We start from the raw sequence: 26,431 nt of genomic DNA, 5'->3' as shown, positions 1-26,431 counted from the left end.
ATGAGGTCTCACCAGTCTCTTGTATAACGGTACTAACACTTCCCTGTCTCTACTGGAAATATCTTGCCTGATCCACTCCAGGGCTGCATTTGCCTTTTTTTACAGCCACATCACATTGGTGGCTCATAGTCATCCTGTGATCAACAAATACACCCAGGTCTTTCTCCTCCTCTGTCACTTCCAACTGACAAGCCCCTAGCTTATAGCAAAACTTCTTGTTGTTACTCCCTAAGTGCATGACCTTGCAATTTGCACTATTAAATTTCATCGCATTTCTATTACTCCAGTTTACAAGGTCATCCAGATCTTCTTGTATGATATTCCGGTCCTCCTCCAAATTGGCAATACCTCCCAGCTTTGTGTCATCTGCCAATTTTATTAGCATGCTCCTACTTTTTGTGCCAAGGCTATTAATGAAAATGTTAAATAAGGTTGGTCCCAAGATGGATCCCTGGGGAACTCCACTGAAACTTCCCTCCAGCCTGACAGCTCACCTTTCAGCATGACCCGTTGTCCTCTCCCCTTTAACCAGTTCCTTATCCACCTTTCAATTCTCATATTAATTCCCATTTTCTCCAATTTAACTAATTAATAATTTCCCATGCGGATCTGTATCAAATGCCTTACTGAAATCCAGGTAGATTAGATCTACTGCATTTCCTTTGCCTAAAAAAATCAGTTATCTTCTCAAAGAAGATCAGGTTGGTCTGGCACGATCTACCTTTTGTAAAGCCATGTTGTATTTTATCCCAATTACCATTTACCTCTATGTCCTTAGCTACTTTCTCTTTCAAAATTTGTTCCAAGACCTTGCATACAATTGAGGTCAAACTAATGGTCTTGTAGTTTCCTGGATCTAGGGTGATCAGATGTCCCGATTTTATAGGGACAGTACCGATTTTTGAGTCCTTTTCTTATATAGGCTTCTATTACCCCCCTCCCCCAACCCCCTGTCCTGATTTTTTACACTTGCTGTCTGATCACCTTACCTGGATTTCATTTTTTCTCCTTTCTTAATATTTCTCCAGGCATAGGGTTTAATTCCTGAGTTTGCAGATTCATTAAAAATTCTTGTTATTGGGCTTGCAGTTTCATGTGCTTGTTCCTTTAATATTCTTAGATGGGGATTATCTGAGCCCCTCCCCCTCCCTAAATTTAGTCCCATTAAGCTGTTTGAGTTTGACTTCCATGTCGGATGTGGTAATTTCTACTTCCATATCCTCATTACCATTGGCCATCCTGCCACTGTCCCTAAACTGCTCGTTAGCCTTATTAAAAACGGAGGCAAAGTATTTGTTTAGGTATTGGGTCATGCCTAGATTATCTTTAATCTCTACCCCATCCTCAGTGCTTGTGGTCCCACTTCTTCTTTCTGTGTCAAAGCTCTGTCCTTGTCTCTGTGGGTCCTGTGTTTTCTGATGGATTTTGCTAGCCTCAGAGGCTCACTGTGACCCTCCACTTAACCCTTCTCTCTCTAGAGACAAGGGTCACAGTCTACTGAGCCATTTTCATCATAAGCCAGCGAGGGAGGTGAGGAGAAGCTATCCTCCCTTGCACAGTCTCTGTTGTCTCCCAGTCTCAGTGATTAATCAGGGGGCAAAGAGGAGGAGTCCTGGCCCGCCCTCTACTCTGGGCTCCAGCCCAGGGACCCTAATAGTATCAGCTATGGTATCTGACCTTTTAGGAACAGGACATGTACAATTCCCTGGGCTACTTCCCCACAGCAGCCCCTACTTCCTCAAGCTCCACTTCACCCTTACTTCAGGGCCTCCTTCCTTGTGCCTGATATGGTGTGTACAGCTCAGTCTCTCCAACGGCATAACTGCCTCCCACAGGTCCTGACATGCATGCCCACCTGACTAACTGGGAGGCTTTTAACTAGTTTCAGCCAGCCCCTGATTGGCTTCAGGTGTCCCAATCAACCTAGCATCCTCCCTGCCTTCTGGAAAGCTCTTAATTGGCCCCAGGTGTCTTAATTGACCTGGAGCAGCTGCCCTTTACTTATCCAGGGATTTGTTTAACCTGGGGCTAATAGATCTATCTCCCACTACTTTTCTATAGCCTTCTGGCCTTGCCCCGTCACATATCTCCCCCACCCCTCTGCTCAACACCATAGAGTTGGGCAACTTGGGACGCCAGGCAGTGTGCTCATGACAGACCATCAGCGTTGCTATGGTGGCATCCAGTCCTGTGCCGTATGTGGAACTGGAACAGTTGGAGGGATAAGAACCACCGGGTGACCCTTGCGTTCTTTTCCTTATTCCGCTGCATCCACTGGAGGAGTGCATGGTCCGTCACAAGAGTAAATCTCCGGCCTAAGAGGTAACAATGCAGCGTCTCCATGGCCCATTTGACAGCAAGGCATTCTACTCTACTACTACGTATTTCTGTTCTCTTGGGAGAAGCTTTCTGCTTAGGTAGAGGATCAGGTGTTCCTCTTCTCCCACCATTTGCGACAGAACCGCCCCCAACCCCACCTCGGAAGCGTCTGTTTGTAAAATAAATTTCTTGTTAAAGTCTGGGGCTATGAGTACGGGGTCATTACAGAGGACCATCCGAAGGTCTGTGAACGCCCCCTCTGCTGCATCAGTCCACTTCACCATGTCTGGACCTCGGGCCTTCACCAGGTCTATTAGGGGACTTGCCCTAGTGGCGAAGTGGGGAATAAAACGTTGGTAGTAGCCTACCATGCCTAGCAAAGCGCTGACCTCTTCTTTCGGGTCGGCTGGGGCCAGTTTTGAATCACCTCTAGTTTATTCATTTGGGGCTTCACTATGCCCCTTCCTACAATATATCCCAGGTACCTAGCCTCTGCTAGCCCTATGGCGCATTTAGCGGGATTAGCGGTGAGGCCAGCCCGCCTTAAGGTGCACAGTACTGCCTCAACTTTCTCTAAGTGGGTTCCCCAGTCTGGCATATGGATGATGACACCATCTCGATCGTGCCAAGCTTTTAGAAGATTGATGTGGTAAATTTGCTCTGGTTTCCTGCGGTCTGGCTGCCACACCTTATAGTTCTCCTCTCCCACGGCTTCGATTACTTTGTAGGGTCCCTGCCACTGGGCCAACAGTTTACTTTCTGCTGTGGGCACCAGTACCATCACCTGATCCCCTGGTTGGAACCGTCGAAGCTTCACTTGGTGATTATAATGGGTTCGTTGGGTCTCCTGTGCTCCCTCCAAGTGTTCCCGTACAATGGGCATAACTCAGGCGATCTGATCTCTCATTTGCAGTACATGCTCAACTATGTTCCTTCTGGGATTTGGCTCCTCTTCCCAGGCTTCTCTTCCTATATCCAATATGTCCCGGGGGTGGCACCCATATAGTAGTTCAAACAGAGAGAAACCCGTGGAGGCTTGCAGAACCTCCCAGATGGTGAACATGAGGTAAGGCAATAGGGTATCCCAATCTTTCCCATCCTGGCTTACCACTTTCCTGATCATGGCCTTGAGGGTCCTATTGAACCTTTCCACAAGGCCATCTGTTTGCGGGTGGTATACAGAGGTCCGTAGGGCTTGTACGTGGAGCAACGAACAGAGATCTTTCATCAACTTCGACACAAAAGGTGTCCCTTGATCAGTTAATATCTCCTTGGGTTGCCCAACCCGGGCAAAGATCTGTACTAGCTCCTTAGCTATTGTTTTGGAAGCCATGTTGCGTAGGGGAACAGCTTCCGGGTACCGGGTTGCATAATCCAGTACAACAAGCACATGTTGGTGGCCCCGAGCTGTCTTCTCTAGGGGCCCTACTAGGTCTATGGCTATCTGTTCGAAAGGAACCCCTATTATCGGAAGAGGTATCAAAGGAGCCCGCAAGTGCGGGCAAGGGCTATGTAACTGACACTCTGGACAAGAGGTGCAATATCACCTGACATCTTCATGTACTCCTGGCCAGAAGAACCTCCGCAGGATCCGTGCCTGGGTTTTCTCTACCGCTAGGTGTCCTCCAAACAGGTGACTGTGGGCGAGACTCAGTATGGCTTTTTGATGTTTTTGTGGCACCAGAAATCTCAGCTAACATCCAAATCCAAAAATCAGACCCTGGGGGTCTGTAGCATACCCCAAGCACCATCCCAAGGGAATGTCTGGTAGCTTTCTTCTTCTGACTTATGTGACACCCACATCAACCTCCATCCTGTTCATGCAAAACATTGCCACCAGGATAGTCTTCCTGGCCTGTCAACCTGATCAAGTCCCCCTCCCTCCGCATCTTCTCCATGGCACCAAGTTCAGGTTTTGTCTCACTGCACTACATAAATCTTCTCTTCCCTATTTATCTGACTTTGTATCTTATTGTATCACCCTCCCCACCAATAACCATCTCCCTGCTTTCTTCCACATCCTCCCTGAACTGGTCAATGAAGCTATTACCTTCTCCTCTTTTAAATCCTTCCTGTAGACCCACTTCTTCTGCAAATCCTACAACAAACTGAAACTTGCCAACTAAGACTTCTGCTTTTTCATGCAGTATATTTCTCTCAGAAAAATTAAATTCTTTGCACCATCACGACCACTAGCCTCTGCTGAATTACTACATAATTTTACAGATGTTGTCTCTATCCTTCTTCCCCTCATATATGCATGCAAACCATCCCCTCCCATTGTTGTGTCATATCTGAAATTGGTTTGTAAACTCCTTGGAATTAGGGGTCATGTCTTTTTCTGTGTCTTGGAAGGTTCCTAGCACTCTTTTGGGAGCTATTAAAATAAACAAATATAATAATACAATAGTTGTAAGAGCAGCAGAGTTGCTGCTAGCAGCACCAGTCTGTGTTCCTGATTTCACCCGCACAAACTAGTGGCCTGAATCCCTACCCCTCCATGTAAGATCAGTTGGCTTTTTCCCTCTGAGCTACAGGCAGGTTGCTTTTCATCATTTTTTTTCTAGAACTAGAGTTATGATCATCTCTAATTTCCACTTGAGACCTATGAAAAATGTTTGAAGGAAGCACAAATAGACCAGACACCACAAGAGGTATTTTAGTTCACTGTTGTTTTTAAGTAGGATTTTGCAAAATGAACAGGGCCACCCAGAGGATTCAGGGGGCCTGGGGTCTTCAGCGGCAGGGGTCCCCCGCCGCCATATTGCCGTCGAAGACCCGGCACTTCAGCGGTGGGTCCTGGAGCGGAAGGACCCCCCACCGTGGGTCTTCGGGGCACTTCGGCAGTGGGTCCCAGAGCGGAAGGACCCCCTGCCACCGAATTGCCGCCAAACACCCGGAGCGGAAGAAGCTCCGGGGGCCCGGGCCCTGCAAGAGTTTTCCGGCGCCCCCGGAGCGAGTGAAGGACCCCGCTCCAGGGGCCTCGAAAAACTCCGTGGGGGCCCCTGTGGGGCCCAGGGCCTGGGGCAAATTGCCCCACTTGCCCCCCCCTCCTGGGCGGCCCTGAAAATGAAGCCCTATTCTTGCTCCCGCTGTTCAGGCCCTGATTCACCATTCAGCAATGCAAACCTAATCTATCCAGAAAACTAAATAAATGACGACACTTTGCACTCCTGTAGCACTGTCTGCCTTAATCTCAAAGTGCTTTTACATACAGGAATTCATTGAGCCTCAGCACCTCTGCAAGGTACTGTAGATAGATATTATTATCCCCATATTGCACAGGGGGACTTGAGGTACAGAGAAGTTAAATGTCAATCAGGAAGTCTCCTGTATAGCTGGGTATATAAATTAGATCAATTAGATCATTCTTAGATTTGTGTACAAGACCATCCTTCTTCTCCTATACATTACAAAACATATATCTGGCTTATTTAGTTAAGTGCCATTTGCTTTATGTCCTACTGCTCAAAACTAGACTGTTTCCCTCAGGCAAGTGCCATGACCAGTCATAATTCTATACATGGCATTATTTTTTCAGACAAGAACAAAAGTGGGGAAAGAAAACTATGGTAGCTACAGAGTATCAGGGGGTAGCCGTGTGAGTCTATATCCACAAAAACAACAAGGAGTCCAGTGGCACCTTAAAGACTAACATTTATTTGGGCATAAGCTTTCGTGGGTAAAAAACCCACTTCTTTGGATGCATGGAGTGAAAATTACAGATACAGGCATTATATACTGATACATGAAGAGAAGGGAGTTACTTTACAAGTGGAGAACCGGTGATGACAAGGCCAATTCAATCAGGGTGGATGTGGTCCACTCCCAATAATTGATGAGGAGGTGTCAATACCAAGAGAGGGAAAATTGCTTTTGTAGTGAGCCAACCACTCCCAGTCTCTAGCTACAGAGTGTTCTTGATAATGTTTGTATATGTTTTAAAGAATCAAACCAATGCCTGAAATCTGTAATCTTATAAGCCTCTCTTAGCATTCAGCTGCACATTTCTGTCTGATAAAGAATGAAACAAAAACCTAGTGACTGTTTGTTTTATCTGCAGTAATATAAACTTAGACATTGCTGATACTGTATTGTCACATTTCTGAAATACAGCAGTGCCACCTACAGACCAGGCTAAATATAGTGCCCCATAAAAACATTTTACTCCACATCAACATTTCAATATGTAAAAAATATATCAAGGATTTTACTCACAATCCAGAAGGAGAATCCTTTTTACAAACATAAAAGCACATACATAAATCTGGGCTCCAACCAGAGTATAAAATATACATGCTAAACACAAATAATTGTGGGGAAATATTCTTTTGTTTTCATATATACATGCTAAGACAAAGCAAAGCAAATCTCATGCTTCAAATCCCACGCTTCAGGGCGTAACCTGATCCTGTGCATTTCTTTGTGTCCTATGTACAAGTCCTTTCTAAACCTAGTGATTCTATGGACCCCTCGAATATAGGCCAGAAAGTTGCAACACATGCAGTTATTTACTTACATATGCCTGACAGACCCTTGAAAGACAGCAGCACAATCTGCCAGCAAGGAATCCCTGCCTACTTATATGTTTTACAATTATGAAGTTGGAAAAAACAATAAATTTGACCTGCCAATCAATGTTGAAACAGTTACAGCTTCAGTGAAGTACCCGGTAGTTACAATGTAAATGCATTATTATTCACCATAAATTGTTACCATGCTATTTAAACTGTAGAATCAATAAGGAAAGAAGAGAAAAGAAAGCAGCAGCAGCAACTGGAGAAATTTTACCATTAAAATCTTCTATGGTATACTTCTAACTGCTTCAGGGGGGAAGGACAATTTTAAAGATGAAAATTTATATTTGTAATTAGATCCATTTCTCAATTGATTTATATTTAAAATTTCCCCCAAATTTATACTGAGGCCAAATCAAAGTCTGTAAAATCAGATCAGATGAAGCATATGTGACCAGACAGGGTGAATATTAAACTGATATAGACTTGAAAGTCAAGTTAGAAAGCTACCCTGAGTTATATTCCTTTGCCCCTTTCGACCTACATCTTCTGATATTACTGACAGGAAAAGGAACACATACGGTACACAGAAAATACTGTACTCACCCACTGTCATGCCATCCATGTAACGCTTGATGATATCAAAGGAATCCCTTAGATTTCCTTCTGTTATGTCAAATATGATATCTGCCTGGTTGGTTAGGAGCACAGGTGTTATGGCACGAAGGAAAATAATCTCTGTGAACAAAAGCATCACAAAATGTGTTAAAGGGTTTGAAGTCAATTTAATGTGGCTAAGCTCAATACTCAGTCTACAAAATTAATTGTGTTGAGCAATAGATAATGTGCCATTTTATTTCAAAACTGGTAAAACTATTCTTTTTGAATCTGCACACTTAAAAATAGGCAAGGTACCTTTTTTTGGGTGGGAACTGGAGGAGTGCTTAAGGAGATCCCTATTTCTCCCTAGTTTACTATCCCAAGCCACCACAGTCAAAAGCCCTGCAGTCAAAGTCATGAGTCCTTTTAGAGTCTGACAAGACCACTGCAAATATCAATCAGCACTTCAACATGATGTCTCAAGACAACCACGAACTGTTCCCTCCACTCGGGACTGAGTATAGTGCAATGCCTCCAGGACCCACTAAAGTGATGGCGTGTGCTGAGAAGAAATGGAGATCAGCCCCTGAACTCTGATTCCTTTTGGTGGCAACACAGCAGTCTTAAGTATGGCCTACGAAGTTATGGTGGCTGCAGCAGTCCCATGAGGACCACTGTGCTAGCCAAGGATGAGGCAGGTCGTGTAGTCTGCCCCACCCCCTCTCACTCCTGACACATTCCCTCCTATCTCCTAAATGGAAGGGTTGGGGAGTGTGTAGCACAGAATTTCTGTGAGGGTGAACCCTCAGCTTCCCCTTTAGGGCAGCTCTTGATACTTTCCACTGAGGCCGCACTGCCAGGGCTGAGATTCTGGCTCTCTGATCTCAAATGAAGGCATCGAGGTTTTTTTGTTTTGTTTTGCTTTTTAAATCTCATCTTTCAGAGATGTGACCATTTTGTTTTATGATTGTGCAGTTTTTCCAGAATCTTTTCCTGTGACTGAATCTGGTCTAACGTCTCTCAGTGCAGACAGTGAGAAACCCCAGAAGGCTCTGTGCCTCCTAGGGACAACACCTGTGTATCCCAGGTTCTGAAAACAAGTGAGAAAACTGACATGGAGAAATAAGGATCTTCCATGGTGATTATCCTATCCTATCTCCTAGAACTGGAAGGGACCTTGAAAGGTCATCGAGTCCAGCCCCCTGCCTTCACTAGCAGGACCAAGTACTGATTTTACCCCAGATCCCTAAGTGGCCCCCTCAAGGATTGAACTCACAACCCTGGGTTTAGCAGGCCAATGCTCAAACCACTGAGCTATCCCTCCCCCCTGCTACAGAGGTCTAAGAGAAACTCCAACAAGTGTGTACAGGTCTTCTACTGAGATCAGACATACTGGCACATTTGGAGAAAAATCTCATCTGGCAGGAAGTGAATGAGGAACCCTGAAGTTTCTTATATAGATTAGCGCAGTGAAAGCCCTGATCTCACAAATTGTTACTGAATGTGCATCCTGCACATGAAGACAAAATTCCACCACGGAGTTGTAGGTATTTCCCAGTGAAATCAACAGGAGCTGTACTCAAAGATCAAAATTTGGCATTTACTCTGTAATATTATTTTTAAAGGCTGAAAGTGAATGTTATGCTCATGAAAGGTGAAGGACTGATAACCCACAGGTACTACACAAGCAACAGTAGCACAAGCTTTCTCATAGTGCCCCTCCAAAGTGCAAAGACTGGCTTGGAGGGAACACCCTCTTTAGGGGGAAGAGGGATGCTCATTTTTCATGAATTGGCCTCTCTGACAAGAAAGCCAGCAAAGATGCTGGTCTGTGGTGATTTTCACAATGTAGAATATTTTATAATAGAAACCATACAGAGACCATCAATTCATTTCACATAATTCACCAAACAGCCATCAGATACTAACACAATTTGGTCATTACTGACTTAGTTTCAAATCCAGCTGATGGCCTAAAGATGCAAGGCAGGCTTTTTTAAAAGGTTCCAAATGATTAGGGTGCACAAAGCCCCCTGGCTTTCAATGAGACTTTGATCCTAACCACATAGGTGCTTTTGAAAATACCCCCAAACAAGCTCTGAATCCCAAGCCACTCTCTTGCTGACTTCCTTAGTTTATTTAATGTTAAAATCTCAAATGGAATTTAAAACATTTTTCCAATAGGTCAATAATCATCAATTTAGATTGAAAAAGTGCCACTCAGATTTGCTCTTGTAAAACTTAGGGTGAAATCCTAGCCCCATCAAAGTCAATATAGTTTTCCATTGACTTAAATGGGGTGAGGATTTTACCATTGGAAAGTGGGTAAGACCTCTTTCCTTTTTCATCTAACTCCCCATTCTTATAATTTGACCAAAGAAAAAGGGGGTTGGGGTCTCTTTTATACTACGCCCACTGTGCACTGCTCTGGCAGAGTAATATAAATTACATTTACACCCACTTCCATGCGCCTTGTCATAGCTAGAGCAGTGCACAGTGGGCATGGTGCACGTGAAAATTCAGGCTCAAATATTCTCCTAGACTAAGAACCTGTGAGTGTTTGAGCTCAGAATGATTTTTTCGCCCCACAAAGGTATAAACTCCTGATTCATGACTAGAGCTCCCAGGCTCTATGGTAATACAAATAGTAATAAATAATTATGAAGGAATAAATGATAGAATTTGGGACTGTGCAAACATTTTACTGCACTGATAGTTATTCTGGCTTTAAGCAAGGATTTCCAGGTGGTTTTTTTTTTAATCTTATAGGCTGGAACAAGGAACACTTACCTTCAGGCTTAGTAAATTCTTTGAATGTGGGTAGTGAAATGACTGTGTGGGAAATTGTGTGGACTGGATCCAACACACAGTTGACATCATTTGGTCGGCAAGACTTAATGCAGCGAATAGTATCTGTCCTTTCAAGTCCAACTCTAAGAGGGAAAACAAAAAGATAAATATTAACCATGAAAATGAAAATGCATCTGAAGAAGTGAGGTTTTTACTCACGAAAGCTTATGCCCTAATAAATCTGTTAGTCTTTAAGGTGCCACCAGACTCCTTGTTGTTTTTGAAAATGAATGAGTTTGTTTTGCAAGATGGGGAACCAAAAGCTACAATGGATACAAGTATTCATTATTCCCCTCAAACTCTTAGTCAAGTTAAAACCATCCAAACTACAGTACTCTGGAATAATTTGGCTTGACTGAGAGTTGCAGTCATGAAATCCTCAAGACTGGATCTCTAACCCTCAGGACCTACTAATTGCAATGTAAGAAATCCAGTATAAGGGATACCCATGAAAGATAGCTATCCAAACACAAAAGGACCATCAGTTCAGGGCTAGATTCTCACATGGTGTAAAACAGCTTCATTGACTTTAGTAGAACTACAGTGAATTACATGAGCTTAACATCTGGTACACAGTGCTCACTTAGGTATCAGACATTCATCCAAAGCTTAGACAAACTTCTCTGGTCTAGAAATCTGGCAGGAAATATCAGGGCAGGTTTTCTCACATGATTTATAGCACAAGAGCCAAAGGAGTCTTTCTTTCAGTCTTTTCTGTACCTCCCCTTTCCATCCAAATTGAGAAAACAGAGAGGAATGGAAATTGGGTGAGGGAGGGGGAAAAGGTTAATCAAATTATTCCAAACCCCAAAGGTTTCATTTTGAGTTTGGGGAAATGGTAAGGGTCAGTTCATATTATATCACCACCAGCTGCTCATTCCTACATGCAAGTCTATTACAAATTAAACTACTTCTCACTTTTGTCCAACTAGATTGAATTTAAAGTCACTTATAGTACAAGAACTTCACACAATACCCCGTCTGTGTTCCCTGAAGATAAAAGGGTTGTGCTGAGACTTGCAATGTGACTTTCCCTAAGCCCTACAAGCGATCTCAACTTTGACCTGCCCATTTCTTCACATTTCCAAGCAAAAAAGAAAAGTTTGTAGTCTCAGGATTTCTAGTTGGAGGGAGGGAGATTAAAAGATGTAAAGGGAAAACTTCACACAGAAGAGGAAAAAATAAAAATTGAATCTTTACTTTGTCAGATACCGTCAAAAACAAAATATTCTGTTCTTTTCAAATTCTTCCCATGCTTACTCATTCAAGCAAACAATGTTGCACATGATGATTGTGTGTAAAGCAAAACACTCATAAAAGAAAATAATATGCAATATTAAGGAAACTATATGCTCTGCAGATATAAATTGATACTGCCCAACTGAAGTCAATGGAGCTACACTGATTTACACCAGTTGAAGATCCAGCCCATTATTCTTAATTAAGATTCATGCTTTAGGATTATCACTATATGGGTTAAGAAGGAATTCCAATTTCCCACCTCCTACCCACGTTCAACATTGAAGATTTTCCTAGATATGTGATAGGGTAGGGCGGAGGTTCCTTCTGCTTGAAACGTCTGCCCACTTTTAAATGTTAATTCTGGACTTGATGAAAGAGTGGTCTGACCCAATATGACAAATCCTATATCTTTACTCTTGAACTTGTCACAAAGTGTTTAGTTTCTATGTTGAGAAGAAGGAACTTCCAGTTATTCAACACTGTTGATTTCAGAATAAGGGTCTGCTAAATTATACAATTTGGTCCCCAGACTAAATCAGCCCATTTTAGCAAACATCATAAACAGAACAAGGAGTAGGGGGAAAAAAAACCCCAGACCCTAGTAACTTTTTCCCTCTCTTTTTAGCATTATATATAGGGAAATTTAAGAATATGAAAAATGAAAAATATATTATATTCAGAAATTAGTGCACATGGATCCACAACTCTCTCTCACACTCACACACACACACACACACACACACACACACACCATAATACCCATGTGATCAGATAAGAAAAATAGTCAGCTACCAGAAAAATGCCTACTTCTTTTTCCTCTTTCAAAATTACACTGATCATACAGGATTAAACCAATGCCAAGTTTTAAATAAGATAGTGCTCATCAGGACTAGTTATCACACAGGGGTAGAACAGAAGAGGAATAATTCCCAGATTTCCAAGAAGGCACAACACATATATCTAGGCTTGGAAAAGGAGATATCAGATCTTAAATCATGACAATATGTGAAAAGGTTATATCAGGTATTTTTTAGAGGTTTCTATTGCATAATATATATAGATGGTCCTTTCCTTCAGAGACCTGCATGGTTGGAATCATGGTGTCTAAGTCAGTCTGGCTTTACTTTCAATAACATAAGGAGTAAATTTTTCACCATGAAGGTAATTAACCAATGGAACAATTTACCAAAGGTTGTGTTGGATTCTCAATCACTGGCAATTTTTAAATCAAACGACTATTTTCCCCAAAAGATACACTCTGGTTCAAACACAAATTAGTTTGGGAAAGTTTTATGGATTGTGTTATGCAGGAAGTAATATTAGATAACCATAGTGTTTCCTTCTGGTCTGAGAATCTATGAATGTCTCAATTTCTCTCTGCACTTTTGGGATGCATTAAGAGAGGCACAGCATGCAAGTCATAGGAGGGGATAGTACTGCTCTGCTCGGTGCTGGTTAGGCCTCAGCTGGACTACTGTGTCCAATTTTGGTCACGAACGTATAGAAAGAATGTAGAGAAACTGGAAAGGATCCAGAGCAAGCGACAAAGATGATCAAAGGGATGGAATTCAAGCCCCCTGAGCAAAGGCTGAAGGAACTGTGTAAGTTTAGTTTGGAAAAGAGGAGATTAAGGGGGGACATGGTAGTGATCTTCAAATACTTGAAAGGCTCCCATAAAAAAGATGGAGAAAAGTTGTTCTCTCTTGCCCCAGAGGGTAGGACAAGAGGCAAGGGGTTCAAACTACAGCATAGTAGCTTTAGATTAAATCTCAGGAAAAACTTCCTAATTGTAAGAACACTAGGACAATGGAACACACTGCCTAGGGAGCTCATGGAATCTCCTGTTCTGGAGGTTTTCAAAAGGTGGCTGGATGGTTTGGACAACAAATCCTATATTTTGGCAGAGGATTAGATTAGATTACCTTTGTGGTCCCTTCTAACTGCATCGTCCTATGGCTCTAAGTGGCTGCTTCCCCTTTTTCTCTGTTCCCATTGCTAAAATTCAGGTTCATACTTTGGTTCTCTCACACCTTTGTCTACCCTAACATTCCCTTCTCTGACCTCCTTTCTTCTGATGGCTCTGCTAACTTCTATAACATATCCCAACTACAGCTGCCAATGCCACCATGCTCTTCTATTGATCTAACCACACCATCTCTGTCCTCAGGTCTCTTTGGGGACAACCTCTTTCTTTCAGGGCCTAGTTCAGACTCCTTATCTTCACTTTCAAAGCTGCACATTGCTCCGACTACCTTCTGTTTATTTCCTTCTCATGCTCCTCCTGCACGCAATCTTAGACTTTGCTAAACGCTTCGTGTGTTCCTCTCCTACTTGTGCCTCTTTCCACAATGGCCATTAAGTCTGGAACAGACTCCATCCTGTGTGCCAAGATCTTTGCTCCTTCAAATCCTGTCCTTCCTTTTGGCTTGCCTTTATCACAAATCTCAGCTCCAGTGCTATCTGCTACTTCCTTAACGCTTGTTCAAAAATAAAATAAAAATTAAAGACAAATCCAGTTGCTCTGATTATTTTGTAAATAATGCTCCCTTGAATATTTTCCTTTTTTCTTGGGTTGTCATTTTTCTTTACATTGTTTCATTCTCTTATCTGGAAAGAGCCTCACACATCAATGGTGCTATATAATTATATATACTTTAAAGTTCTAAATAAACTTAAGTATGAAAGCTTTTGTCTAATACCATAAGATGTGGACTCTGTGTTCTTAAATTACTTGCTCAATACGCACACACAATAAAATGATGTATACTGTAGCATTTTACAGTACTTTGGGCCAGATTCTTGCACTGTCCTGATTTCCCCCCCAAATTAGTATACATTAATGCTGCAGAACCAATCTTATTTTTGTGTCTCTAGCCAAGATGACTACGGCCTCATGGGGAGCAGCCCAGGTAATGAACTTGTAACCACATACATGCAGATGCCATATATTATCAGTAGGATTAGAAACTCCTTTAGCTTAAGTAATACAGGCTAGTGCTTTCAGTATGTAACGTTTTGATTCTATCGCCACTGGTAGCCCCTGGTACCTTTATAAGTATGTGGTGACAGGCTCATTACAAACTGGCACGTTCGATGGAACTTGATCGTCTGTGAGACACTGGGGATAAGCTTTACTTAAGGAAGCATGCAATACACTGGCTAAATGTTATGATCATGTCCTTATCTAGTTGTTGGCTCACCTTGGGGATATAAGTCTATAACTTACGTGTAATAGTTACTTCTTTAGCTCAACTGGTCAGGGTTTGTGACACTGGTACTGGAGGTTCCAAGTTCTCTCCCTCCTGCTGTTCTGTGGTGTCTGTATTTACGTGACAATGGATTATTTTATGCTCACACAAATTATTCCTGGCAGGAGCAATCTAGATAGGGATAATGCGAGGCCATGACTGAGCATTCATGTTAAAATATGTGGACAGTGCCCCCAGGTCTGCACGGTTAATGTTTTATTCTTGTTAGCTCTGCAGAGTCAGTACAATGACTGGAGAATGAACTAGGGTCCCTATTGGCTCATGCACCAGTAGAATTGCTAAATAAATTCCAGTTGCATCCTCTTCATTATTGGTGATCATACAGAATTGAAAGGAACCAGATTTGACTTTCAGAATCCAGGTTTGCTTTTCAGGGTTGCTAGCAAGGGGAAAAAAAAACAAAAAAACAACAAAAAAAAAAAAAACGCTCTTTACACTTGTAATTTTATCAGCTTTGATCTGGAAGCCAGAGAGAAAATTGACATGGAACCCAACAAAACATCTTTTAATTTGTTTTTTCTCTAGAGACACTTCAGAATATAACCACTTGAGTAGGGAGGTGCTCACTATTTGCTACTAACGAAATGTGCTTACAAGATTGTTGCTATTTTCCTACCATTAGTTTTGACTTGAATGGATCTTCCATGTGTGAAAGGATGAAACAGCCCTAAAAACTTTAATTTAGGGAGGTTCGCTTGTATTATACTTAAAAACTAAGGGTCAGATTCTCAGCTGATGTAAATCAGACTCATTGGCTTCAACAGAGCTATGCTGATTTATACCAGCTGGGAATGAAGTCCTAAATTTTCAAAAGCAACTCCGTTTTTGAGTGCATAACTTAAGACACCTTAAAGGGCTTAGAGTTTCAAAACATGTTAGCCACCTACTCTCTGAAAATCAGATGCCTTAAAGATGTTCCAATTTGGACAACCTTAACACAGATGCACCCCAAATCATCGGTGAGTTCTGAAACCAGATGCATCTGTCTGTGCATCTTCAGAAAAGTTCTAGTTGCCCTGCTATATAAAAGCTATCTATGGCCTCAATCCTTTGTGGGTAGAAGTTGCACTGAAGGGCCCCTAGGAACCTCTATTTTGCCCCTTATATAATGATGTGTGCCATATATAAGAAACACAGCCCACATTGAGATGTTAAGTGATGGAGAAAAGTGGAGAATTGTAACAATGATAAATAAATTGCACGTGCAGCATGCAATAGATGAATTGACATTAAAACTTTATTAAAATTGAAGAAAAAAATAAAAAGCCACAGCCAGAGGGAAAAAATAGCCACCGATGCCTGCATGTTAGGGATCAAAGCTGTGCAGAAACAAAGACAAAAAGTTTGGCAATAAATGCGCTGACAGTTCCATGGCGGAAAAGTTGCATTTGAATGGTCAGAAGAAGGTCTCTGGGCTCTCTGATTTGCTGCTTCATGACCACAATACCACTGTAGTTGTTCACTTTTTTTGTGGTGAAAAAACCCTCCTCGTTCCCGCTGATGATGGACAGCAGAATTTTATCCCCAGGGACAGCATTGGAAGGGCCCATGCGGAAAATGTCGGTAGGTACTTGAATGTTGGTAGGAAAAGAGAGGTGATAGGAGGTTATTCTCAAAGGCAGGCTCTGGCACTCCTTATTTTCATTACAAGGCAAGCGCTCACAGCGACTGCAAGAAAAGTGAGAACACAAGACAAGAGGAGGATTAACGTACATTTAGCAAGCGTGGTAGCAAAGGAAGGGGCAGTGGGGTGAGAAATGATATGCTGACTTGCGCACTGTATCCATTCTCCAATATGACTCAATCATAATGCAAACAGACATTCATTAAATAGGTATGCACTTGTTTGTAGTTTGTGTTTTTAGGAGAGAGTTATACCACTTCTAGAAGAGTTGCCCTTTCCTCACACCGACCGATATGCTAAACTAGAAAGGAGTCTGAGACTCCTTACCATGGGTGAAATGTTATCTGAACTTAGCCTTCAATTGTCTAGGATCCTCTTTAACGGAGCTTAGCTTCTTTCAAAAACAGTAGATTTTTGTTTTGTGGTCTCATGCCTAGCAAACAAAGGCCTATGTTTTCCCAAGTGACTAGTGAATTCGGGGTGCCCAAGTTCTTGAGATACCTTATAGATCCCTGATTTTATGAAAGGGCAAAGTATCCACTCTCTGAAAATCAGACTCCTTAAGGTTTCCACATATTGAAGGACAACCTGAAAGTCTCAAAAGTTGAAGGCACCCAAGATCACGTCTATTAACTCATGGCAGTGCAGAGGAAGACTCCTGACCCTAACCATGACAATTTGGCCAATTTACTTTGAAGAGGAACTTCTTCCAGATCCTAGCAGGGTGATCAGTGCTACCCTGTGTAACCAAGAGAACCAGCTCAACTCCATGTATAACATTTCTAAATAGGCACCAAAAACCAGACCCAATAACGTTGTTTCTCCAGCCCATGCCCTGGACCAATAAACCTCACACTTACAGACCTGACTCAAAAGGAAATATGAATGGGAAAAATCTCAGTATGTTGCTAGTAGTCTCCCAGATCCGTGCTGACTGCTTTTTTTCTTCCCCCTCCAACTCCCAGCCTCCATACCACACCACATCCATCTGACCATGAATCTGCCAATCAGGGCCAATCCTGCCCACAACAAAATGCTGGCCAGTCAGGGTGGCAATGGATTGGTGGCCCTAGCCCCACCAGGGGCGCTGCAAGTCATGCTCCCTGCAAAGGCAGCAATCTCTTTCCTTTCAGCTACTGAAATAGGTGAAGTTTCTCCTGTAAAATATGACAGACGGGCATACACATTAACATTCATAGCTAATGGGGAACATTATCGTATGCCAACGTGTTAATCAGAATCTGCATATGTCATCTGGTGGGTTTGGAACTGTATTTATAGCATTAGAGATCACCTAAAAATGAAGGCTGATTTGAAATTTAGACTAAAAATAGACCCAAACCACCAAGTTCAGTTCTGGATCTGAACTTCTCCATGTCCAAGATCTTAGGATCCAGGGTTTTGTTCCAGACCGCGATAGAGTTAGGGGAAAGACGTGATATTCTGTTCTGGATATTTAACTTCCGCAGAGTTTGCGGTTGTTCAGATACAGCAGTAAAGTTCAGGCTCATCTTATGCACAGCCATTCATCAAGTAAAATTATATGTGACATTTACTAAACTCAATGAGAAAATGAAATCCAGGTTTTGGGGTTTTTTGTTTTTAAGTGAGTTAACCCAGTGCGTTGCCATCAAAACATGCAACTCATGTCCTGTGTATGCTTCCAAAGCTGATAAGTACTACATTATTTATTTGCAAAAAATGTTGTTTGCAAGGGCTGCTCTCCACTGAAGATTTGCTCAGGCACAAAACCATTACTTGCTTCCTGCCACGTCCCACTGAATGCTTGGTAAGAAATGTGAGCACCTACTCCATTTCTTCCTATTTGATGCAACGAATAGGCTCCTTACAGGCTCAGATTATATAAATCATAAATCTCTGAGCAAGCCACACTATGCTTTTTTCACATCACCAATGTGAGATGGCCTTGTGCATTTTAGGGCCCTTTGAGTGTATGCAGATTGAATACTGTTGGCAGACTAATTATTTTTAAAAAGCAAGATCAAGAGCATTCTGGGTTCCTGCCGGAACACACAGTATAGTCATGTTCACAACAGGCCACTAACCTGTTGAACAAAGCGTGTTTAATTACATCTAAAACCTGAATCCTCAAAGACTTAATAATGATAAACAATAATAATAACTAGCTCTTATGTACAGCTTTTCATCTTTGGAGCTCAAAAGGAGGTCAGTATCATTATCCCCATTTTGCGGGATTCCCCAGTTTATAGGGAAACTAAGGCAGAGAGAGGAAAGTGACTTGGCCAAGATCACCCAACAGGCTAGTGGTAGAACCTGCACATGCTTATTTTATTCATGTGTGTAAAGAACAGGCATAAGTTGAGGCCTAACTGTGCCAGACTGCTCTTATGATATTTAAGCTATATATTGGTTTTTGCATTTTTTCCATAGTGCACAACTAATTTCACTTAAGAAAATTCATGGCATTTAATCTGGTGGTTTTTTGTTTTTGTTGTTTGGAAACGTTGTTAGAAAGGTAAGATGCTAAGTATGAAATCATGGAAAATTTTCCTTCATACAGGTGGCTTTTTGGAAGCATTTACACATGCATGCGCATGCAAAAGGATACAGATGATCCACTCTTCTGCTAAAGTCAAATGAATTTTAAAATAAAAGTTCATGTAAAAAAAAGCTTATTGAAAGGACGTTCTGCTGATTCTGAAATGTTATTTGTGGAGACATATGTCTGTGGCTAGGAAGTTAGAATTATTTAAAATTCAAGACCTTTTATCTTACAGTTTGGTGATCCACCCTCCACACTGCAAACTTCTCTGTGGGTTTAGTGAATGTATACTGACCGTTCCATCAAATAGCCGCAAAGAATAGTTAGCAAATATTATTGCATTCAAAGTACCAGAGTTCAATCTGGAGTCATGCCCCACAATAACAGTAAACAATGAGTATCTAAATCCCAATGTACTTTCTAGGCCCAACGTTAAATTCTTCCCTTCTGCGGGTAGAAGAAAATCATACAGTAGGCAATTTAACAACCTAGTGCTAGCAAACGAGCAGACCAAGACCAGGGGTGTATATCCAACTCTGTGGTATTGCACTATGGATTAGCTGGCCATAGCGTTATTGAATCCTGCTATCACTAAGTGTCGCTGTAAGTAAAAACACTAAGGAACCTATTTAAAGGAAGGGTTGGAGAAGGGGAGGGATCTGGATACCAGAGAAAAAAATTAAAACTGGTGTAGCAGAGCAAAAATAAAACTGCCTAGAGTGGAACAGTTCTGAATAGCTCTTTATAATTCCTGAAAACCTCTGCAATTACGTTAGAAGCATGGCCCTGAAAAAATAAACATACAATTATTAAAATATTGCAAAAAACTATGCCTGGTTCCACTCATAATTATTTTAGATCGCTGTTTCAGATTTGTTTTTCTTTTAAAATGATATTACTTGACTTAACATTGATCATAAACATTACTGAGACCTTTGTTTTTATGTGCAAAATATTGGTTCTTTAAAGAATAAACCCTCTGCCAAACAATAAAGAGACTTTATTTTTAAGGAAATAATAAAGTATTCTATATCAAGGAAATTGTTAGAAGAGAAATTGTTATGTTGTTCTTAGTTTCTGAGTCTCGCTTTCACTTGATACAAAGGCTACTTATACAATTATGATGAAAAGAGTTAAGTACATAAACTCCTCATGCACTAATGAGAGAGTACCTAGATCCTTTCGATGTAAGGCTTTGTACTCAGCAATGGATCTATGGCTCTGTAATTTATTCCACAAATAGAACCCATATCAATATGCTGAATGAAGGACCTGGTGGTACAACCAATGCTGAAATTTGGCTCTGTTTTTGTGTGTTTATAGGGTGCATATCAATCTCTGCACTCAATAGAGGCATGTTAGAGTCCTCTACACAAGCATGTTGCTATATCCTCATGTCTTCACTATTTGAGTTGGAAGAGTCACCTGACATTGGGCATGGTTTGACCAAGAGGGTAGACTCAGCTCAAAACACCACTAAACAGTATAACATCAAAAAAAAGTTTTGCTTGTTTGTTTGGGTGGAGAGTTTGAAAGGATGTTTATGCCAACCTTAGTTGAAATAACTTGGGTTCTTCAGTATCTGCCACTCTCTGTTCACGAGAGAGCTTACTTAAGAACAAAAGAACATAAGAATGGCCATACTGGGTCAGACAATGGTCCATCTAGCCCAGTATCCTGACTTCCAACAGTGGTAGGTGCCAGGGTCTGAATGGAGGGAATGAAAGGAACAGGGCAATTTATTGAATGGTCTATCTGCTGTCATCCTGTCCTAGCTTCTGACAGTCAGAGATTTAGGGACACTTAGAGAATGGGACTGCGTCCCTGATCATCTTGGTTTATAGCCATTGATGAACCTATCCTCGATGAATTTAGCTAATTCTTTTCTGAACCCATTTATACTTTTGGCCTTCACATCCCCTGCCAATGAGTTCCATGGGTTGACTGTGTGTGGAATGAAGAAGTACTTCCTTATGTTTGTTTGTAAACCTACTGTCTATTAAAGTGCACTCCATTTATAAGAATCACTGATATAAGAATCAACCGCATATAGTGACTGAAACCACTGGGACAAAATCATTTCTATACGAACTAAAATACTCCACTTGTAAGAATCAACCATGTATAAGAATCAAATCATTCGGGACAGATGTGATTCTTAATAAAGGAGTGCACTGTAATTTCAGTGGGTGACACCTGGTTCTTGTGTTATGTAAAGAGGTAAATAACACTTTCTTAATTCACTTTCTCCACACCATTCATGATTTTATAGATCTCTATCATATCCCCCCTTTGTCATCTCTTTTCTATGATGAATAGTCCCAGTCTTTTAAATCTCTTTCCTATGGAAGCTGTTTTTTGTTGCAATTCTCTGTCCTTTTTTCAATTCTAATACACCTCTACCCCGATATAACGCGACCCGATATAACAAGAATTCGGATATAATGCAGTAAAGCAGTGCTCGGGGGGGGGGGGGAGAGGGCTGCGTGCTCTGATGGATCAAAGCAAGTCTGATATAACACGGTTTCACCTATAACGCGGTAAGATTTTTTGGCTCCCGAGGACAGCGTTATATTGGGGTAGAGGTGTATATCTTTATGGAGATGGGGTGACCAGAACCACATGCAGTATCCAAGGTGTGGGCATACCATGGATTTATATAGTAGCATTATGGTATTTTCTTATTATCTACCTCTTTCCAAGTGGTTCATAACATTGATAGGGGGTTTTTTGGACTGCCCCTGCACATTAAGCAGATGTTTTCAGAGAACTATCCACAATAACTTCAAGATCTCTTCCTTGAATGGTAACAGCTAATTTAGACCCCATTATTTTGTATGTATAGTTAGGATTATGTGCATTACTTTGCATTTACCAACACTGAGTTGATGAATAACTCATTAGGTGAGTTGTTTCATAATAGCCAGACTCATTAGAGCCAGATACATTTCATACATACATAATGCCCAGATACATTAGAGAGCCAAATGCAGACTGGAAAAGCTTGTAATGTAATTAGAACACAGGGCAAAGCATCAGAACACTTAAGTTCTACTTTCAGCTATGCCGTGGACTTGTTTGACCTTGTACAAGACATTTAAACAAAGATTTTTCTCTGCTTGCTTTGTGCCTTTAAAGCATCAGTCATATCAAATCTGGTTTGCCCTGGTTTTGATGCAAGACTTTGGGATGGGGAAGGTGTGTGTATCTCAGAACATGCATGTGTCTCAGAACATGCATATGGTCAGCTCTTCCACCTAATGGAAGGTGTGAGTTACTGAATCTTTAACAAGGATGTCCTTTCTCCAAAAATGTCTGTTAGTCTTTGGAAGCAAAGAGGTTTTTATGAAAGCAAACAGAAAACCAAAAACGTCAACAGTCTGATTTAAAAAGCCCTTCCATCTAACTTGCTCAGCTTTCAGCTTCCTCACTCTTGTGATGTTACAATAAATTGTTTCCAAAATTTCATAAACTTTAAAAAAATAACTGTCACCTCCCTGCCTCATTCAGTGCATGGGCTAGACGGTGCTCATTGAATGATCAGCTATTCAATATTTTGTTTTCTCCTCACTGTTCAGTGTGTGGCCTTAGGCCTTATTTACTGCACACTAGTCAAACCCTGCTCTGAAGACAGAATTATTAATTCCCTCATGAGCTTTTTCTATAGCACTCATCACTATAATATCTGAGTGCTTCACAAACATTAATATATCTTCAGAACTCCCTTGTGTGGTGAGAGAGTGGTATTATTTCCATTTTACTTATGAGGACCACAGAGAGATTTGAGAAGAAAGTTTCCAGTAATTTTGGGCAGGGCCGGCTCTGGCTTTTTTGCCGCCCTAGGCAAAAAAGCCCCCCGCCGTTCCCCCCCTCCCCCCAGCGTGGCAGAGGAGGGCGCCGAGCCCGGCCGCGGGCCCGCAATCCCCGACCGGCCAGAGCGCCAGGGGGAGGGCGGAGAGCCCCCAGCGGCCAGAGTCCTGGGAGCAGGGCGGAGAGCCTGGCTGGGCCTCTCCGCTCTCCCCGACCGCCCGGAGCGCCAAGGGGAGGGCGGCGAGCCCGGCCGGGGCTCTCCGCTCTCCCTGACCAGCCAGAGCACTGGGGGCAGGGCGGCGAGCCCGCTGCGGCTCCGCTCTCCCCGGCGGCCAGAGCGCCGCAGGGAGGGTGGCAAGCCCAGTTGTGGCCCCACTCTCGGGCCGGAGCGCCCCGCCGCGCCGCCCCCCCTCCAGGCGCCGCCCCAAGCACATGCTTGGTGGGCTGGTGCCTGGAGCCGGCCCTGATTTTGGATGCCCAATTTGAAATGACTAGATTTGATTTTTCAAGGTACTTAGCATTATACAGTACTTCATATGTTCAAAGCACAGCTCACAATGACTTCAGATGCAGCTGTGAGTGCTCAGCTGTTCTACAAATCAGACAAGTCTCTAGTCAGGCACTGAGAAAACAAAGGAACACACTATTAGTGACCCTGTGCAAAATGTTTAATTTCTGTGCCTGGCCTAGCATCACATAGGAACACAGAGGCAGGGATAGAATCCAGTACTCCATGGGATCTTTCAACTGCCTTCATTATGAGATCCTCTTTTCTCTTCCTGTAGAGTCTCCAGTCTCATTTATTTTACACCTTCTAACTTCTGCAAAAATGAGGCAAGGGTCCTACTGACAACTGCCTCCTTTATCTCGCAACCCTGATTTATCCCCAGAGCAGTACATGCTGTGCACTTAATGAGGCAAGGGTCCTGAGGAAAAAATAGTATGTGATCATTATGACTGGGTCATAATTAAGGCTGCGTTTTAGTCACGGGTATTTTTAGTAGCGCTGTCAAGCAATTAAAAAAATTAATCATGATTAATCGCGCAATTAAGCGCACTGTTAAACAATACTAGAATACTATTTATTTAAATATTTTTGGATGTTTTCTACATTTTCAAATATAATGATTTTGATTACAACACAGAATACAAAAGTGTACAGTGCTCACTTTATATTTATTTTTATTACAAATAGCTGCACTGTAAAAAGCAAAAGAAATAGTATATTTCAATTCACCTAATACAAAAGTACACCTCTACCCCGATATAACGCGACCCGATATAACAAATTCAGATATAACGCGGTAAAGCAGTGCTCGGGGGGAGGGGGGGAGGTCTGTGCACTCCAGTGGATCAAAGCAAGTTCGATATAATGCAGTTTCACCTATAACACGGTAAGATTTTTTGGCTCCCAAGGACAGTATTATATCGAGGTAAAGGTGTACTCTAGTGCAATCTCTTTATCGTGAAAGTTGAACTTATAAATGTAGAATTATGTATAAAAAAATAACTGCATTCAAAAATAAAACAATGAAAAAAATTAGAACCTATAAGTCCACTCAGTCCTACTTCAGTCAATCGCTCAGACTAACAAGTTTAGTTATAATTTGCAGGAGATAATAGTGCCTGCTTCTTGTTTACAATATCACCTGAAAGTGAGAACAGGCATTCGCATGGCACTGTTATAGCCGGCATCGCAAGATATTTACGTGCCAGATGCGCTAAAGATTCATATGTCCCTTCATGCTTCAACCACCATTCCAGAATATATGCATCCATGCTGATGACGGGTTCTGCTCGATAATGATCCAAAGCAGAGCGGACCGACACATGTTCATTTTCATCATCTGAGTCAGATGCCACCGGGAGAAGGTTGATTTTCTTTTTTGGTAGTTTGGGTTCTGTAGTTTCCGCATCGGAGTGTTGCTCTTTTAAGACATCTGAAAGCATTCTCCACACCTCATCCCTCTCAGATTTTGGAAGGCACTTATCTATCCTTAGAAATCTCACATTGGTACCTTCTTTGCGTTTTGTCAAATCTGCTGTGAAAGTGTTCTTAAAACAAACGTGTACTGGGTCATCATCCGACACTGCTATAACATGAAATATATGGCAGAATGCGGGCAAAACAGAACAGGAGAAATACAATTCTCCCCCAAGGAGTTCAGTCACATTTTTTTTAATTGAGCATCATCAGCATGGAAGCATGTCCTCTGGAATGGTGGCCGAAGCATGAAGGGGCATATGAATGTTTAGCATATCTGCCACGTAAATACCTTGCAACGCCAGCTACAAATGTGCCATGCGAACACCTGTTCTCACTTTCAGGTGATATTGTAAATAAGCAGCAGTCGGCAGTATTTCCCGTAAATGTAAACAAACTTGTTTATCTTAGCGATTGGCTGAACAAGAAGTAGGACTGAGTGGACTTGTAGGCTCTAAAGTTTTAGATTGTTTTATTTTTGAGTACCGTTATGTAACCAAAAAAAAAAAAAAAATATCTACATTTGTAAGTTAGTTTCATGATAAAGAGATTGCACTTCAGTACTTGTATGAGGTGAATTGAAAAATACTATTTCTTTTATCATTTTTACAGTACAAATATTTGTAATAAAAAATAATAATATAAAGTGAGCACTGTACACTTTGCATTCTGTGTTGTAATAGAAATCAATATATTTGAAAATGTAGAAGAACTTCCAAAAATATTTAATGAATTTCAATTGGTATTCTATTGTTTAACAGTGCAATTAATCGCATTTAATTTTTTTAATCACAGTAAATTTTTTTTGAGTTAATCGCGTGAGTTAACTGCGATTAATTGACAGCCCTACTTTTTAGTAAAAGTCACGGACAAGTCACGGGCAGTAAAAAAAATTCACGGCCCATGACCTGTCCATGACTTTTATTATATACCCCTGACTAAAACGTGAGAGGTGGGGCCTGAGGGAGGGCAGCCCAGGTGCTGGGGGGAAGCAGCAGGCGGCAGCGCGTGGCCCAGGACCTCTGCTGGTGCAGGGGGGAAGGAGGGGTTGGTGGGGCAGGCAGGCTTCCTACCTGACTCCACGCCTCCCTCCCCAGCAGCAGCAGCAACAGAGTTTGGGAGGGGGCAGGGGCACGGGATGGGGTGAAGTGGGCTCTGGGTCGCGCTTACCTGGAGGGCTCCCTGGAAGCGGCGACATCCCCCTTGCTCAGCTGCTAGGTGGAGGTGGCCCCCTTTGCCCTGTCCCTTCCAGACTGTCCCAGCCCTGTCTCTTCTCCACCCCTAGCTCCTTGTTCCAGTTCCATTCTCCTTTCCTGCCCAGTCTCAGTCACCAGTCTTGAAGGCTTCTCATCTCAGTCCCAATCTCCTTGCCCAGCCAGTACTGGTGTTCCCTCTCTGGGCTTGCTGTCTGAATTTCACTCTCCTCCTCTGTATACCAATTCCCAGTCTCATTGTTCAGCCAGTCCCATTCCCCCCTACCCAGTGACTCCCAGTCCTAGTCTCTCTCCCTGGGTTCCTCATCCTACCTTAGTCTCTTAGTATCACTGGGAAAGAACTAGGATTGGTTGCTCAATCCTGTAAACTCCTCATCTGATCCCAGCGTGCTCCTGCCCACAGCCAACTGACTCCCAATCTAGGGTGACCAGATCACCAAAGACAAATATCGGGACGCGGGGGGGGGGGGGGGGGGGG

At 42.2% G+C, this 26,431-nt stretch overlaps 1 protein-coding gene across 2 annotated transcripts in view; it reads right to left on the bottom strand.

The window, feature by feature from the left end:
• FBLN1 (fibulin 1) overlaps positions 1-26,431 on the bottom strand; it is a 101,154-nt gene that overhangs the window by 19,255 nt on the left and 55,468 nt on the right. Inside the window, exons 15-16 of one of the 2 annotated variants that reach the window (XM_034784130.1) lie at positions 10,227-10,369; positions 7,443-7,574 (exon numbers count right to left, since the gene is read on the bottom strand). In XM_034784130.1, the coding sequence (XP_034640021.1) occupies positions 7,443-7,574; positions 10,227-10,369 (275 nt within the window). Of the gene's footprint in view, positions 1-7,442; positions 7,575-10,226; positions 10,370-16,016; positions 16,466-26,431 lie in introns of those variants that run through there. The other variant, XM_034784138.1, reaches the window with a different exon arrangement.

Source organism: Trachemys scripta, chromosome 1 (assembly GCF_013100865.1).
Source record: "Trachemys scripta elegans isolate TJP31775 chromosome 1, CAS_Tse_1.0, whole genome shotgun sequence".
In the NCBI taxonomy this organism is placed as follows: domain Eukaryota; kingdom Metazoa; phylum Chordata; order Testudines; family Emydidae; genus Trachemys; species Trachemys scripta.
The sequence above is the reverse complement of the archived record's forward strand: the minus strand, read 5'-3'. Positions and strand labels throughout refer to the sequence as shown.